Source organism: Dreissena polymorpha, chromosome 6 (genome assembly GCF_020536995.1).
Source record: "Dreissena polymorpha isolate Duluth1 chromosome 6, UMN_Dpol_1.0, whole genome shotgun sequence".
In the NCBI taxonomy this organism is placed as follows: domain Eukaryota; kingdom Metazoa; phylum Mollusca; class Bivalvia; order Myida; family Dreissenidae; genus Dreissena; species Dreissena polymorpha.
In genome coordinates, this window is record NC_068360.1 from 689,071 (window position 1) to 702,668 (window position 13,598).

At 34.2% G+C, this 13,598-nt stretch overlaps 1 protein-coding gene across 7 annotated transcripts in view; it reads left to right on the plus strand.

The window, feature by feature from the left end:
- LOC127834549 (chitin synthase chs-2-like) overlaps positions 1-12,288 on the plus strand; it is a 50,918-nt gene extending 38,630 nt beyond the window's left edge. For 5 of the 7 annotated variants that reach the window (XM_052360536.1, XM_052360530.1, XM_052360531.1 and 2 more), the window contains 12 exons: positions 172-264; positions 926-1,230; positions 1,910-2,074; positions 4,997-5,144; positions 5,619-5,751; positions 6,134-6,324; positions 7,186-7,384; positions 7,864-8,050; positions 9,250-9,414; positions 10,318-10,478; positions 10,865-11,071; positions 11,496-12,288. In XM_052360536.1, coding sequence (XP_052216496.1) covers positions 172-264; positions 926-1,230; positions 1,910-2,074; positions 4,997-5,144; positions 5,619-5,751; positions 6,134-6,324; positions 7,186-7,384; positions 7,864-8,050; positions 9,250-9,414; positions 10,318-10,478; positions 10,865-11,071; positions 11,496-11,565 — 2,024 coding nt within the window. In that variant the 3' untranslated portion in view covers positions 11,566-12,288. The remainder of the gene's footprint in view (positions 1-171; positions 265-925; positions 1,231-1,909; positions 2,075-4,996; positions 5,145-5,618; positions 5,752-6,133; positions 6,325-7,185; positions 7,385-7,863; positions 8,051-9,249; positions 9,415-10,317; positions 10,479-10,864; positions 11,072-11,495) is intronic. The other 2 variants (XM_052360533.1, XM_052360532.1) reach the window with 2 other exon arrangements.
- The last annotated feature ends 1,310 nt before the right edge of the window (positions 12,289-13,598 follow it).

A 13,598-nucleotide genomic window follows, 5' to 3' on the forward strand; every position in this document is an offset into this window, starting at 1 on the left:
AACAGTATTTTCTTGCTTGCACATTAGACACACATCTCTGAACCTTTCAAGTAAAGTTGTTTCGTGCACATTGTTATAATTGGGTACCACGGTGTTTTGTTCTGTTAGGAAAAATGATGAGATTAGGTAAGGTTCGTTAAGAAAATTGTATTCTATGCAAAAATTCCAAAGGAGAAGATCGTTGGCTGTGCACGTTGCTACTCCAGCAAGGATACCGCGTGGAGTATTGTGCCGCCTCGGACGCTCTCACGTACGCACCGGAAGGTAGGCTTGTTTTCGTCTAGTTGTGTTGTAATACAAAGAATTAAACACAATAAGATAAATAATAAGCAGTTTTATGTTATTTTTTTTATAAAAACACACAAATAGTCAGAAACATTTCAAGGAACTTGGCGTGTTACTTAAAAAGAACAGCTATGTATGTGAACATTGTAAATATTCACAGATTTGTAAAACTTGATGTCCGCGTAATGTTATATTTGTAAATAACGTTGCTGATTATTTCCCCTTGAAAAGATGCTCTTATTTCTCATAATATATTGTAAAAAATACCCTTATTTGATCTTCGAAGGTTACTATCATAATTTTTCCGGAATAAGCTTAAAACTAGCTTAATTGTTGTTTTGTATTGTTTTTATATTTGACGTCTCAAAATCCTCTTTTGTTGGTATCATCTGGTTCTTGTCACACGTTTTGACATGTTCTTTTGCTTTTTCATAACTGTATCATAGAGTGCACTATTTGTTTTAGCTTTTTTTTAATCTTAAATTATTATATCTCTTTAATCGAACTATTGTTCATCATTTATCTGTATTCATTCATATTATCCCAGATGTGCACGAATGCGTCTGGGTGTCTACTTCACTTTTAGGTTATTTTATAGCCATTCGTCTTATCGTGTACCATATCGTATGTTTCGTCTCAGGTTTCTACGAGTTCTACAACCAGCGCCGCCGCTGGACTCCCTCCACCATGGCGAACATCCTTGACCTGCTCATGGACTTCAAGAACGTCACCAAGCGCAACAACTACATCTCCATGCTCTACGTCTGCTACCAGATGCTCCTCATGGTGTCCTCCATCCTCACGCCCGGAACCATCTTCCTTATGGTTCTCGGCGCAATCAACATGGCGTACCCTCAGCTGTCTCTCTACTGGGCCCTCGTACTCAATCTGATCCCTGTCACCACCTTTATCATTCTGTGTTTCGTTGCAAAGAGCGATACTCAAGTAAGTAGCCTGATAACATTTTATGAGCGACATATCTAAAATCGTACGTTTTAAGTATTTGGCATTATTCCTTTTTACCTTTGGGTGCAATTCTAAGGACAATGTTAAATTCGACGTGTCTTTAACATGCCATGTAATGTAAATAAACAATCTTACATTAATTAATTGAGTTTCTTTTTCTAAATTTCTCATTTTAAGTCCTTTTGTTGTTGTCCATCCTTTCAAAAGAACTAACATCACATATAATTGCAAAGACCAACACTACTGTTTTGTAATATTTGTAGTCATGCTCTATTCCAATATATTTAGTAGTTTTTGCAAATAAATATTTGTTCATCATTTATAAAAAATTACATCAACGCTTACGTAGGCCGCCATATTGTCCACTGCCTTCTCACATGTTATATTGTCAGATTATACAACTGCTATTTACTTTTCTACAGCTTGCCTACGCCATCCGCGATTTTTACTTGGGAAATGCTCTCATATTACAGAAGTGCAACTAAATTGTTTTCTTGTTTGCCTACGCCGCCATCTTGTCCTAGACCTTCGCACCTGTAATGCTGGCAGGTTATTAAACTTCCGTGAGCTGTTTGCTAGCTAATTAACGCCACCTTTTTGTCCACTACCTCATCAATAGAGGTGATTTCTGTTTATAAAATTTTAACTCGTTTTATAGCTTGCATTTGCCGCCATCTTATCGACGGTCTACTCGTTGGTGATGATGCTGGTGATAGTTGGTCTCATAAAGCAGGCGGCCGAGAACGGTTTCTGTTCCGTCACAACCGTCTTCATTTGCTTTGTCGCTGGCGTTTTTATCATTTCTGCTTTCATGCATCCGCAGGTAAGCGCCATTTCCATTCGTTACATGCATAAGTAAACGCCTTTTTTCGTTCGACAACAAAAACAGTATTAGTAGTTGTAAGCATTAGTTATAGGTTATTTTTGTTGCCACAGATAAACATTTGGTTCGCGTGCATTTAACAGAAACATTAAATATATTATGATACAAAATGTACATTTGCATTCTTTCAACCAGAAACCTCATGATCCATAAGTTCCATTAACACAGCTAAAGAAACTTGGGACAGGTGTGCAAAGTGGCAATCACATCGAAAGTCGAAGAGCGAAATTTGAATATCTGTGTGGTCTGATTATTTTGCTAGCTCTGATATCGACATTGAAAGACGAAAGTAATATGATGCGAATGTCATGCTAGCTCTGACATCAAATTAAAACGTCAACCGCGAATTTCGAGCTTGGTTGAATGTTGGGCAAGGTATGTTGTCAACGTTCAATGGTAAAATGTCGCGCTGGTTCGAATATCGTGCTTACATTAAGAATTTTAACTTATTCCCTAAATCAAAGAATATATACATGTACATATCTATTTTATAGAACAGTATTTATACTTACGTTTGCGATTACTGTATAAAAATTGTAATTTTTAACCAGGAAGCGTAAGAGAGAAGAGAACACGATTGCATTTATTTTGGTAAAGCAAAATTCAATAAATATCTGGCAAGTGTTATTATATTACAAATGCACATGCGCACAGACAGGGGACAGTACGAAAGCGAGAGCGCGACATATTTCACGATATTACGAAAGCCAACATGCTTTTACGTTTTGTTTTCGTGTAAAATGTATGCATTGAATGCGTTTTTCGGGGACTTATGTCCTAGCCGTCTTATTAACGTCATGATAATAAGAATTGTTATTAAAAATAGTAACATACTGCATCAAAACGTTAAGCTATGGAACGCCTTCACTGTCTTATAATACCAAAACTTGTGATATTACGTCAATCTGACTGTGCATGAATGCATGTAACCATTATATATATGCATAATCACAATATATAAATACACAATTTGAATATATACAGATAAAGCATTAATATATAAAGATATATCTCTTATATATAGATAAAATGTAAAAATATACAGATACAAATGTAGTATACACAGATAATCTTCCATTGTATAAAGGCATTACTTCTTTATATGAAGGCAAAATATCTTTATATGAACATAAATCTTTATGTAATAATGATAACAAATATTTTCTCATTATATATAGGCATAACTTGTTTATATAAAGGCAAAATATCTTTTTATAAACATATATAGTAATTATATAAACACATATCGTCTTTAAATGCAGATAAAATTTTAAAAATACGTTTAAAATCTTAAATTAGTGTTTGTAAATATGTAATCTCAACACGTAAAGATAAATGTATAGTACAGAAAGATTTTAACGTTTTGTATGATCCTAAATAGACGTTTTATTAAGATAATTACGTTATTACATAAATCCATGCTAAGTTAAGATGCTGATGAACATCGAAATAAATTACATGAATACAAAATTTCGTAAGCAATATATATAATCTTAATGAATTAAAGATAACATTAAATATACGAAGCTTTTATTACACACGGGAGAAAATTAGTTTTGCATCATTTCACAACAATGGGTGTGGATTTGATACTTGAGCGACTTGGAGTGAAAGAAGGAGTGATACGGCGCTTCAGACAGGAGAAGATAACATTGGATATCATATCATTTAATATGTCACTGTACGGATTTAATTGCCTGGGTGTAAATGACAAAACAACTAACATGAAATTGCGTGTTGAATGTGTTTGTTACCGGAGTAATCCGTGGTAATATAATACTAATTTATGTTCATATAAAGATCTTTGCTTTCTTATAAAGAAGTGATGCCTTTATATAATGGAAGATTATATATCTATATATAAGAAAATTATATCTTTATATATTAATGCTCTATCTGTATATATTCAAATTATGAATTTATATATTGTGATTATGCATATACATATATAATGGTTACAGGCATTCATATAAAGATCGTTTGCCTTCACATAAAGAAGTAGTGCCTTTATATAATGGAAGAGTATATATCTATATATAAGAAAATTATATATTAATGCTTTATCTGTATATATTCAAATTATGTATTTATGTATATATTGTGATAATGCATATATATAATAGTTACAGGAATTCATAAAGAGATCTTTTGCCTCCATATAAAGAAGTAATGCCTTTATATAATGGAAGATTATCTGTATATAATACATTCGTATATGTATATTTTTACATTTTATCTATATATAAGAAAATTATATCTTTATATATTAATGCTTTATAAGTATATATTCGAATTATGTATTTATATATTGTGATTATGCATACATATAATGGTTATATGCATTAATGCACAGTCAGATTGACGTAATATCACAAGTTTTAGTATTATAAGACAGTGAAGGCGTTCCATATTAAGCTGTCTTAAACAATAATACCTTAGTAGTTCAATAAAGTATGTACATATTCTTTGTTGGCAGATCACTTGTTTTTTTTATTTTATTCATAAATTGTTTTTACCTGTCAGTAATGCGGAATAAACAAATTGTAATACAGCACCGTTTAATTTGAAAGATTTGCATCGATGTTGACACTATGGTAAGGTGTTGAATTATTGAATATCATGTAGACAAGCAGCAGATATTATACAGCAGCTACCCATTATATCCTAAAGGTCCATACAACGTGCGTGTGTTTCGTTAATTGTTGAAAGATAAATTGCCATTCCGATGTTATAAACATATACCTTTCTAATCAAACGAAATGTTTGATGTTGGAATGCAAAACCAAAATGCCAGTACAACGCCAAACGTGTTAAGTCGCTTTTGTTTTTATGACATGTATATTGCGACATTTTCATGCGCAGGAATTTTGGTGTATCGCTCACGGTTTCCTCTACTTCCTTGCTATCCCCTCCATGTCCATGCTGCTGATGCTCTATTCCATCGGGAATCTGCACGTGGTATCCTGGGGAACCAGGGAGTCACCGAAGCCCACCACAGGTGCGACGCTAGGTGACGTGATCCAGGTTACATCGCATTGATTAAACTAAGAAACAGATAAGAAAATATTTGATTAATTAAAGGCGCCATGACAAATACAAAAAAATAATATATGCCCGCTCAAGTATCTTAAACGACTTACAAATTAGAATCTGTGTATCAATACATTCCGGTTTTGTGAACAAACAGTTAATATTCATCATTAGCATGTACAGTTTTGTCTCAAATCTCGAAGCAATTATGTACATTATATGTGATCAAAACCAATAATTAGGTACACAACTGATTTTACCTAAAATTGAAAGGAGCTTCTTGTGTTCAAAATAATTATAGATTGGTATCACAATCTCAGTTTTTCATTGTTTTTATCTGCGGTTTAATGTAAATTTCTAAGCCGATTCACGCAACTGCAGTTCATATCCATCTTTCACAAGATAAATTAAAACATCATCATATGAACTTAATGATACGAATAAAACATTTCAGCTAAAAAAACAGACAAGTCTGTCAAAACCCCGCCCCTAAAGAAAGGGGCGGTGCAGGAATGGCTAGAAAAGATCGGAATGGCCGACACAGAGGGGAAGTCGGGCTATATGTTTGCTTTCGGTAACCTCTTTAGGTAAGTTTATCTTTGTCCGGATCACGGAACACCTTTTACGTTCAACTTAAACACACCATTAGGATCGTAATAATAACTATTAAGTGTTATTTTAAAACAGTAATATTGCTACTAAAAATACTAAGATGGCACCCGGTAAGCTCCGTCGAATTGCGCTGTGCGGTTCAAGCGGTCGTTGGTTCGTTCAACGCACCTTAAGAACTTTTCCCCCCAGTTTTACTTTGAATTCGGAAAAAATATGTTTATCTAAATTCGACGACCTGATTAAAAATAAATACAAATAATAGGTTTGTTCACTTACTTAACCTTCTCTTGCATGAAAACAACCCCGGATACAATGAAATGTTGATTAAGTTTTACTATATAATTACCATGGTAACAGGTGTATGTGTTGTCCACAAGAGACGCCAGACATCGGCGAAATGAAACTGAGCGTCATCTTGGAACGCCTGGATGACCTTGAAGCTAAACTCGTTGACCCGCTTGCCGATAACATGACCACTGAAAACGAGTCGCGGGGTCACGTGACATTTTCGGAACCATCGGACTTGTTTGAAGGTGCCAACAACAAAAGTATGATCGAATATTATTTGGTTGACATTTTCGCTTATTTGACAAAGAATCTAGTTGTTAAATTAAAATAATAAATGCCGTTAAAGTAAAAAATATTGTCTTTCAATAGTATACGTTCTTCAATGCTTTTGACATGTTTCATATAGATTGTCAGTTGTGTGATTATTGAAAAAGATATGCAATATAAAGAAGTTGCTTTTAATAAGTTTTGTAAAGTCATTCATTATTATAAGTTGAACATGATTTTCGAAGTATGAATACAACTGTTTTCATTTTTGTTTGTTTTGTGAGATTTATTATCAATAAAATTAACTATGAAATTAAATTTTAAAAACCATTTCAGAACACAATCAGTTTTGACTACGAAATTAGAGCTCATTACCTGTGCATCGTGTAATGATAACTCAATTGCTGGACACCTTTATTTTCATACTCCTAAAATAATCAATGTATGCAGAGGGTGTTTACGAAAATATATATGCATTGAATGATATACCGATATATTGTAAAAGTATCTGATTATTTATTTCTCTTCACAGCGAGTATGCAAAACATGTATGTAAAATTACTCATTTAGCCTGGGCTAGTATTCAACTCGTCATCGAAATCTTATCTTGTCTATATACGAAGACACGACTATTTTTAATGCAAAAAAATGTCAAAATTTGTAATTCTCAAAGAGTGCTATTTTTTGTAAGACCAAACTCAGTCTGTCGATTTTTATTGCAAAATTCAACCGCTTTTCACACCACTATTGTTTTAAGGAAAATAAGCACTCATGTGTTTTATTGCAAAAGCGCAGTTGTTGTTTTTTGCGCAAAGGGCAATTTTTTCAAATTCAAACACGTGTCTATTAAAAAGACGCAGACGACGTCAGCAACCGGACGCCACGCCCACCGCGCCACTGGACACAGGATCCATACTTTCGGGACAGCATCCCCGAGAGCATCCCATTACCGGAAGTGGAGTTCTGGCGGGAGCTTATCGATACGTATTTGTTTCCAATGGTAGGAGATTTAAAGCAACAAGAGAAAACACAGGCGGAACTGATACAACTCAGGTTTGATTTTATTCTGGGTGTGTTTGTGTGACAGCAGATGCTGCTGGTGTTGCTATATATAAAAAAAAACTAGTTTCTTCTCTAATCAGACCCTTTATATAATAAGATAAGTGTTTAGATTACTGGCGAGTAGTCACATCTTTAAAAAAAAAGATTTTATAAAAATGATTGTTAATATACTAATTTTAGTGTAGCAAATTTTAATTATTAGCCATAGCGTACACACATTTTTTTTTTTGGGGGGGGGACTTTTTAAATATCGTTGCCTTTCCGATAGTATCAACTTTGCTTCTAAAACTTTGTCTATCAAGTTTTCACGAACAAAAAAACAGTTTTTGTTTTCTTCACACTCACAGAAAACAAAATCTTAACTTTAAACTGTTTACAAGTAAGGTATGTCTTCTGGTTACTTTTCAACGGCAAATTGTAATTCCAACAAAAAATGTGTATCATAATGTGTTTTGGTGCTTCATTACCAGGAACAAGGTGTCTCTATTCTTCCTCCTCGTGAACGCGCTCTTCGTGACGATCGTCTTCTCCCTTCAGCAAGTAAACGCCGACTCCGGCGGAAATATCTCTATAAAGCTGCCGTGCGCCACCGGTATCCGCGAGGCGTCCATTGAGCCCATCAGCATCGCATTCACCGCCGTGTTTGGGGTCCTTCTGGTATGTATACAACACATGGCTTTGTTGTTTGCAAAAACGCGCTATTTTTAATGAACGAACAATAGAACCATCACCGCGGCGTATAGGATAGGGCGTTTGCCTTTGGAATGGGAGGTCAATGTAGAGTCTAGCTCACAACATGCTCTGTTATTACCGGTTGTCTACCAATCTGCTGGTTTATACGATTTCTTTTCTGCCTAGAGCCCGGCTTTTAGGATAGAAATCTGGTATAAACATTCCCATCAATAAAGGTGTCTCATAAAGTTATATATCGCAGAAATTTACATCGGGAGCTGCAACAATTTAGTAAACAAGCGCACGTATGATGTTTGATGCACACAGCGGCACAGCGTTATTTTGTTTTGTGTTGTTAAATGTTTGTATGTAGACATCTTAGAACAAATCACCTTGTATATGTTGTACTGTATAGGAAGGCGACTTTTATGTGATATGGATAGCGACAAATGGACAAAGAAACCTTAAGTACACAATTCTGAAATGTTGTCTGGAAAAAAACGCATTAACTATTAATGGTTGAGTTGCAAACGCATTAAATATAAAAGTTCGCATTGAGATATTGACAAAGTTATAGTTTTGCATGGCAAAAATGACAAAGATGTATTAAATATACATGGTTAAATTGAATTTTAGTCACAGAGGCATTAATTAAAAAATGTTGCATTGAGATATGAACAATTTAACAATATTGCCTTTTAATAATGTCAAAGATGCATTAAGTACTCAAAATAACATGGCAATACGGACGTGGGGGCTTTAAATATAACATTTTGCATAACAATATGAACGTGGACGCAATAAATATACATTTGTGCAATGCCATAATGACAATTCGGCATAGCATTACGTAACAATACTCATTATTAAATATTTAATATTGTTTGCAATCCATGCAAGACGTATTTGGTTCACAATGCTGCCTTGTACATGTAGTGTTGACAAAGACCCATGTTATATACGATGATGCATAGCAGTATAAACAAAGACGAATCCAATATACATTGCCATTTATGCAAATCATCCGCAAAGACGCATTGAACATAAACATTTGCAATTTAATTGTCACAAATTAGACCAGAATGTACAACATTGCATTGCAATATAGACCCGTTCAAATTGAATTTAAATTGGATTTCTATTTGATTATAATTTTCATAAAACAAGTCCGTTTTTCTTGACAGGCCATTCAGTTTGTATGCATGCTCATTCACCGGATATCAACGTTCCTCCAAATACTTTCAATAACGGAAGTTGGACAACATGTATGCAAGCCGAAATTCAAGCTGAACTCCAAAGACTCCGATTTAACGTTCGAGCAATCACTGGAATTAGTTCGAAGCATGCAGGTTGGTTATTCTTTGTTTCAAGTCTAGATAATGACATACCAACTTTTTTTCCAAACGAATGGACCGATTTCATCTGTTAATCATGCTGTAAACGGATATTTTTTCTGTAGCAAATAATAGGGCCCCATAACGTTTTGGAGCGTCACTATATTTTTGATTCTTTAAAAAAATAGTGAATTTTCGCTTTTAAAGAAGTTTTTTAAGACAAAGTGTGATAAAGCATCGTGTTAGCACGATCAATGAAAATACAGGAAACGTTACTGATTGTCTCGCACCACCATTTTCATTATGAAGATTAAGGCTTAAATTACATGGAAGTATGTTATCCGTTTTCAAAAGGTATGTTATACCTTTAGTACAGGTCAATTCATTATATCCAGTTTAAAAATGTCCATTTACTGTTTGTGGGAATTCTGTCAAGTGTGCATTCACCCATGCGGATTGATGCAAGGGTTGTATGCCCAATCAAAGATGGCAAATTTACTTACCATACTTGCATTAGCCAATACCTTATCATGTTCGCAAGTCCTTTCCCAACATGTATGCCGACCTGGTCAGTTAAAGCGCTTTATGAATCAAATATGTTATTGTCATGAATAATGAAATGCATGTTGAATAGTTTGATGTTCATTTAATTCACATTTCAAAGCGTTACATGTTTGTTTGTTTTTGTAAAATTGTTATTATTGTCATAGCGTAGGTCTTTCCGTTAATTGACTGTCTTGGTCGTTATTTATATATAAATGGAAAATACACAGCTTTGGAATTTATTTATCGCTTTGAATATCCGTTGCGGAACATACAGTTATTGAAGGGCGGCTGACATACCCCGGCATGCCAAAAAAAGCTATTAAAGCTGCCAGTAAAAACCATTTAAGAAAGTACACATTTGACGCATTTTAGACGGAAAAAGACGACGACACTAAAGCTGACACCGCTGATACCGACGAAGCCAGTTTGGCGCAGGATGTGGCGCGCAAAAAAGAGCTGTGGTCTAATCTCACCCTTCGGCGTCGAGAACAACAGTTCAGGCCGTTGAATACTGTATTGGAGGAAAACTTCATGTAATACTAAGATTTTGTGTTTTAAGTTTATAATCTCAATCAATTTGCAGCTTGTAAACTTTTCTTTTTATAAGCATTTGTGCGCTTGTATTTATACAAACAAGAACCTCTGGTTTACGTGTCTGTATGGTGATTTATCGCTTTATAATTACTGAATAGTGATGAACAAGCTAGTTTTAAATCATGTTGGTTGATTGCAGCTGCCTATTATCGCAGTCTTCAGCATTCCGCGTGTTAACTTATAATTAATTAAATGCAGCCATGAAGTTTATACGAGTTTGCAATACTGCAGTTCGGAAATATATTTTTTAGCGCACGAAAACAACATTACGAAACAAAACTGAACTTAAAACATTTTGAAAACATATTTTGTTATCGTTGTACAGGGAAGTACACCGCTTAGTGCAAGAATTGGACACGCGTTCATCCGTAAACCTCGCTGCCGGAAATACTATTGAGACCCTTGGAATCACTACGACGTCAATGGGAGAGGGAGAATCACGGAGCCAAGAGCTGAATTCCGTCCAGAGAGCGTTAAAAAGAATGGGTAACAAGAGTTTCAACACAATCGTCAAGATGTCAAAGGACCCAAGGTACTAACACATGTGTTAAACGCTATAAACATAAACATAGGTGCGATTAAAGACTAAGCATATTATTGATTATTCTCTTTAAATGTCAAGGGAACATTTTTAAACCAATCACAAGAGGTATAACCACTAACTGTGGGATTGAATATTATGCTTTAAAAAAAATTAATTCAAGAGATCATTCACATGTCGAAGGATATCAGGTATTACAATACTAAAACATAAAAGGCCATTTATGCAAACTGATGCAATTTGACAAGTAAGTTCAATAAGGATACATTTTTCCAAATTATTACATTTTCTTTAGGTAGTCCACTACGTCTATCACACCGTTGTTAAATATTCTTCATCAACTTTGTGTTGCAATACGCAAAATAGTAATTCTAACAATCGTCTAAACTTTCAAAATTATTTCCTTTATCTCTAGAATCAAAAGATCTATTATGCAACGAGGCGAAGTCATAGGCAAACGGCGTATAGACAATTCTACGTGTTAGACTGTTTCCATGAGCATTTCCGGCTACGAACATCCATAACAAATTGACGACGATGTTCATGTCAGGTGGTCATGGCATAATGAGTGCACTTATTTTACAGCATACGAAAAGAATGTGAAAGCAATTTTAAGTATGATTGTGAACAATAAGAAAAAACTTAAAAGAGAAAACCATAATAGTTTATTTCATGAATAGAATTATTGAGGCTAATCCGTGACCAAAAACTTAAACGAAAACGAAAACTGCTGGACACATGAACTAATAGAACATGTTTTGTACTTGTGTTTATACCAACGCTTGATGTGTGTAGATTAAGCAAATATAACTCCCCTATAATAGCTGAAATAAATGTCACATAATTTAACCATTATGTAGAAACGTTATTTAAGAATAATTTGTTTTAGTTATATAAATCCTTCATAAACATTTATTTCATTTTAAATGTATAGTTAAGATGGAATCTCTTACCAGATGTTTTTAAAAATCATCTTTTTAACGGTCTGTCGTTGAATTCTACTTAAAAGTATTATAATCACAATGACATGTTCTTGATTATGTTTCATATATTGTATTAAAATGATAATAGGTGTATATCATATAGGGACTGGAATATAATCGAGGTTTGTTGTATCGACGTGTGCCCATGTGTCAATGACAGCGACTGCATTGTCATTGATTTCATTATACTAACCAGATGTTATAGAATAATACATTATGACTTTTTGCGTCATTTTATTTTATCCTGTTCATGGAAAAATCATAATTTAAATTTTATACAGGAATAGTTCAACAAGCGCTCAATCTTGTGTTAAGCATATTCAATGCGTACTTACATACCTCCAAAAATATCAGTACGTGGAGTAACAATAGATTATTTTATTGGTCTACTTTAAATAATATTATTTGTTTGCAATGGACAGGATGGGTTATTATGCAATGTGCCTGTTTAGTGTGTGGCTTTACATTATGTGTGTATTTTAACAATTTTGTTAACTATACACATTAACCATTGACCGATGATCACAGATATACAGATCATGATAAATGTTTTCAACACGCAGCAAAGAGACCGGTCAAAATAATACCTGGCAGGGATAAAACAAGAATCAATATTCGCCCAATAGAATCTGTTTGCGTTGTATAAAAAATATATTTTATAGAGGTACAGTACTTAGACGGCCATTTTTTGCTATATTATCACATTAGGATTTTATCATTCAATAAACCATGTTATTATTATTATTATAAAATAATTACGTATGCCCCGAATCGTGTTTGCTCCTGGCTCAAACGGATTGTTTCTTCTGCATGGCCCACGGTGCCTAACCAATATGGATACTACCTGAAACTTGTGTGCGTGTCCAGCTAATACGCGAAACGGCACCGGATCATTTCAGAAAATATTGACTGCTTTTAGGGTAGTGTGTTCTTTTATTTTCAATATTCTCATCTTTAAGTTAACATTTTTCACAAAACCAATATTCCACGAAACAACTAAGTTATTTATTCAGTAAACAGTATACTCGAGCTCAGTAACAAAAACGTCAATTTGCAGTGGGAACCTACATTTCCCAACAGTTTATGCACAAAACCTGTGGAAACGGAAGTACAATGCAGATATTGGTCCATATAAACAACGAAATCGAAACGTCTGAGCTAGTTTCCTGATGTAAAATGCAACACAATTCTTTTGAAATCATTGCCATCATGAGTGACGGTTTAGTTTGTAGAAAAACAAGTATTTTATAATGTCGATTGCTGCCACAGGATGATGCATAAAGTAGGCACCGGATAAGGGCCGAGACTAATGAACTTAAGTATAGTACGTTCAAAGAATATATTGGATTCTGTTATATGGTAAATATTTAAAGAATGTCTTGATTTTAGTTTGTTACATGAAAGGGTCTGTTATTTCACGTCTCTCAGCCCCTGAACGCTCTGTCAAAACGCATGAAAATGTCTGAACTGTACCCTGAAAAAGGTTATTTAAACTATGCATTTCAGGTTACAAATTTGTTCATACAAAATTTTAT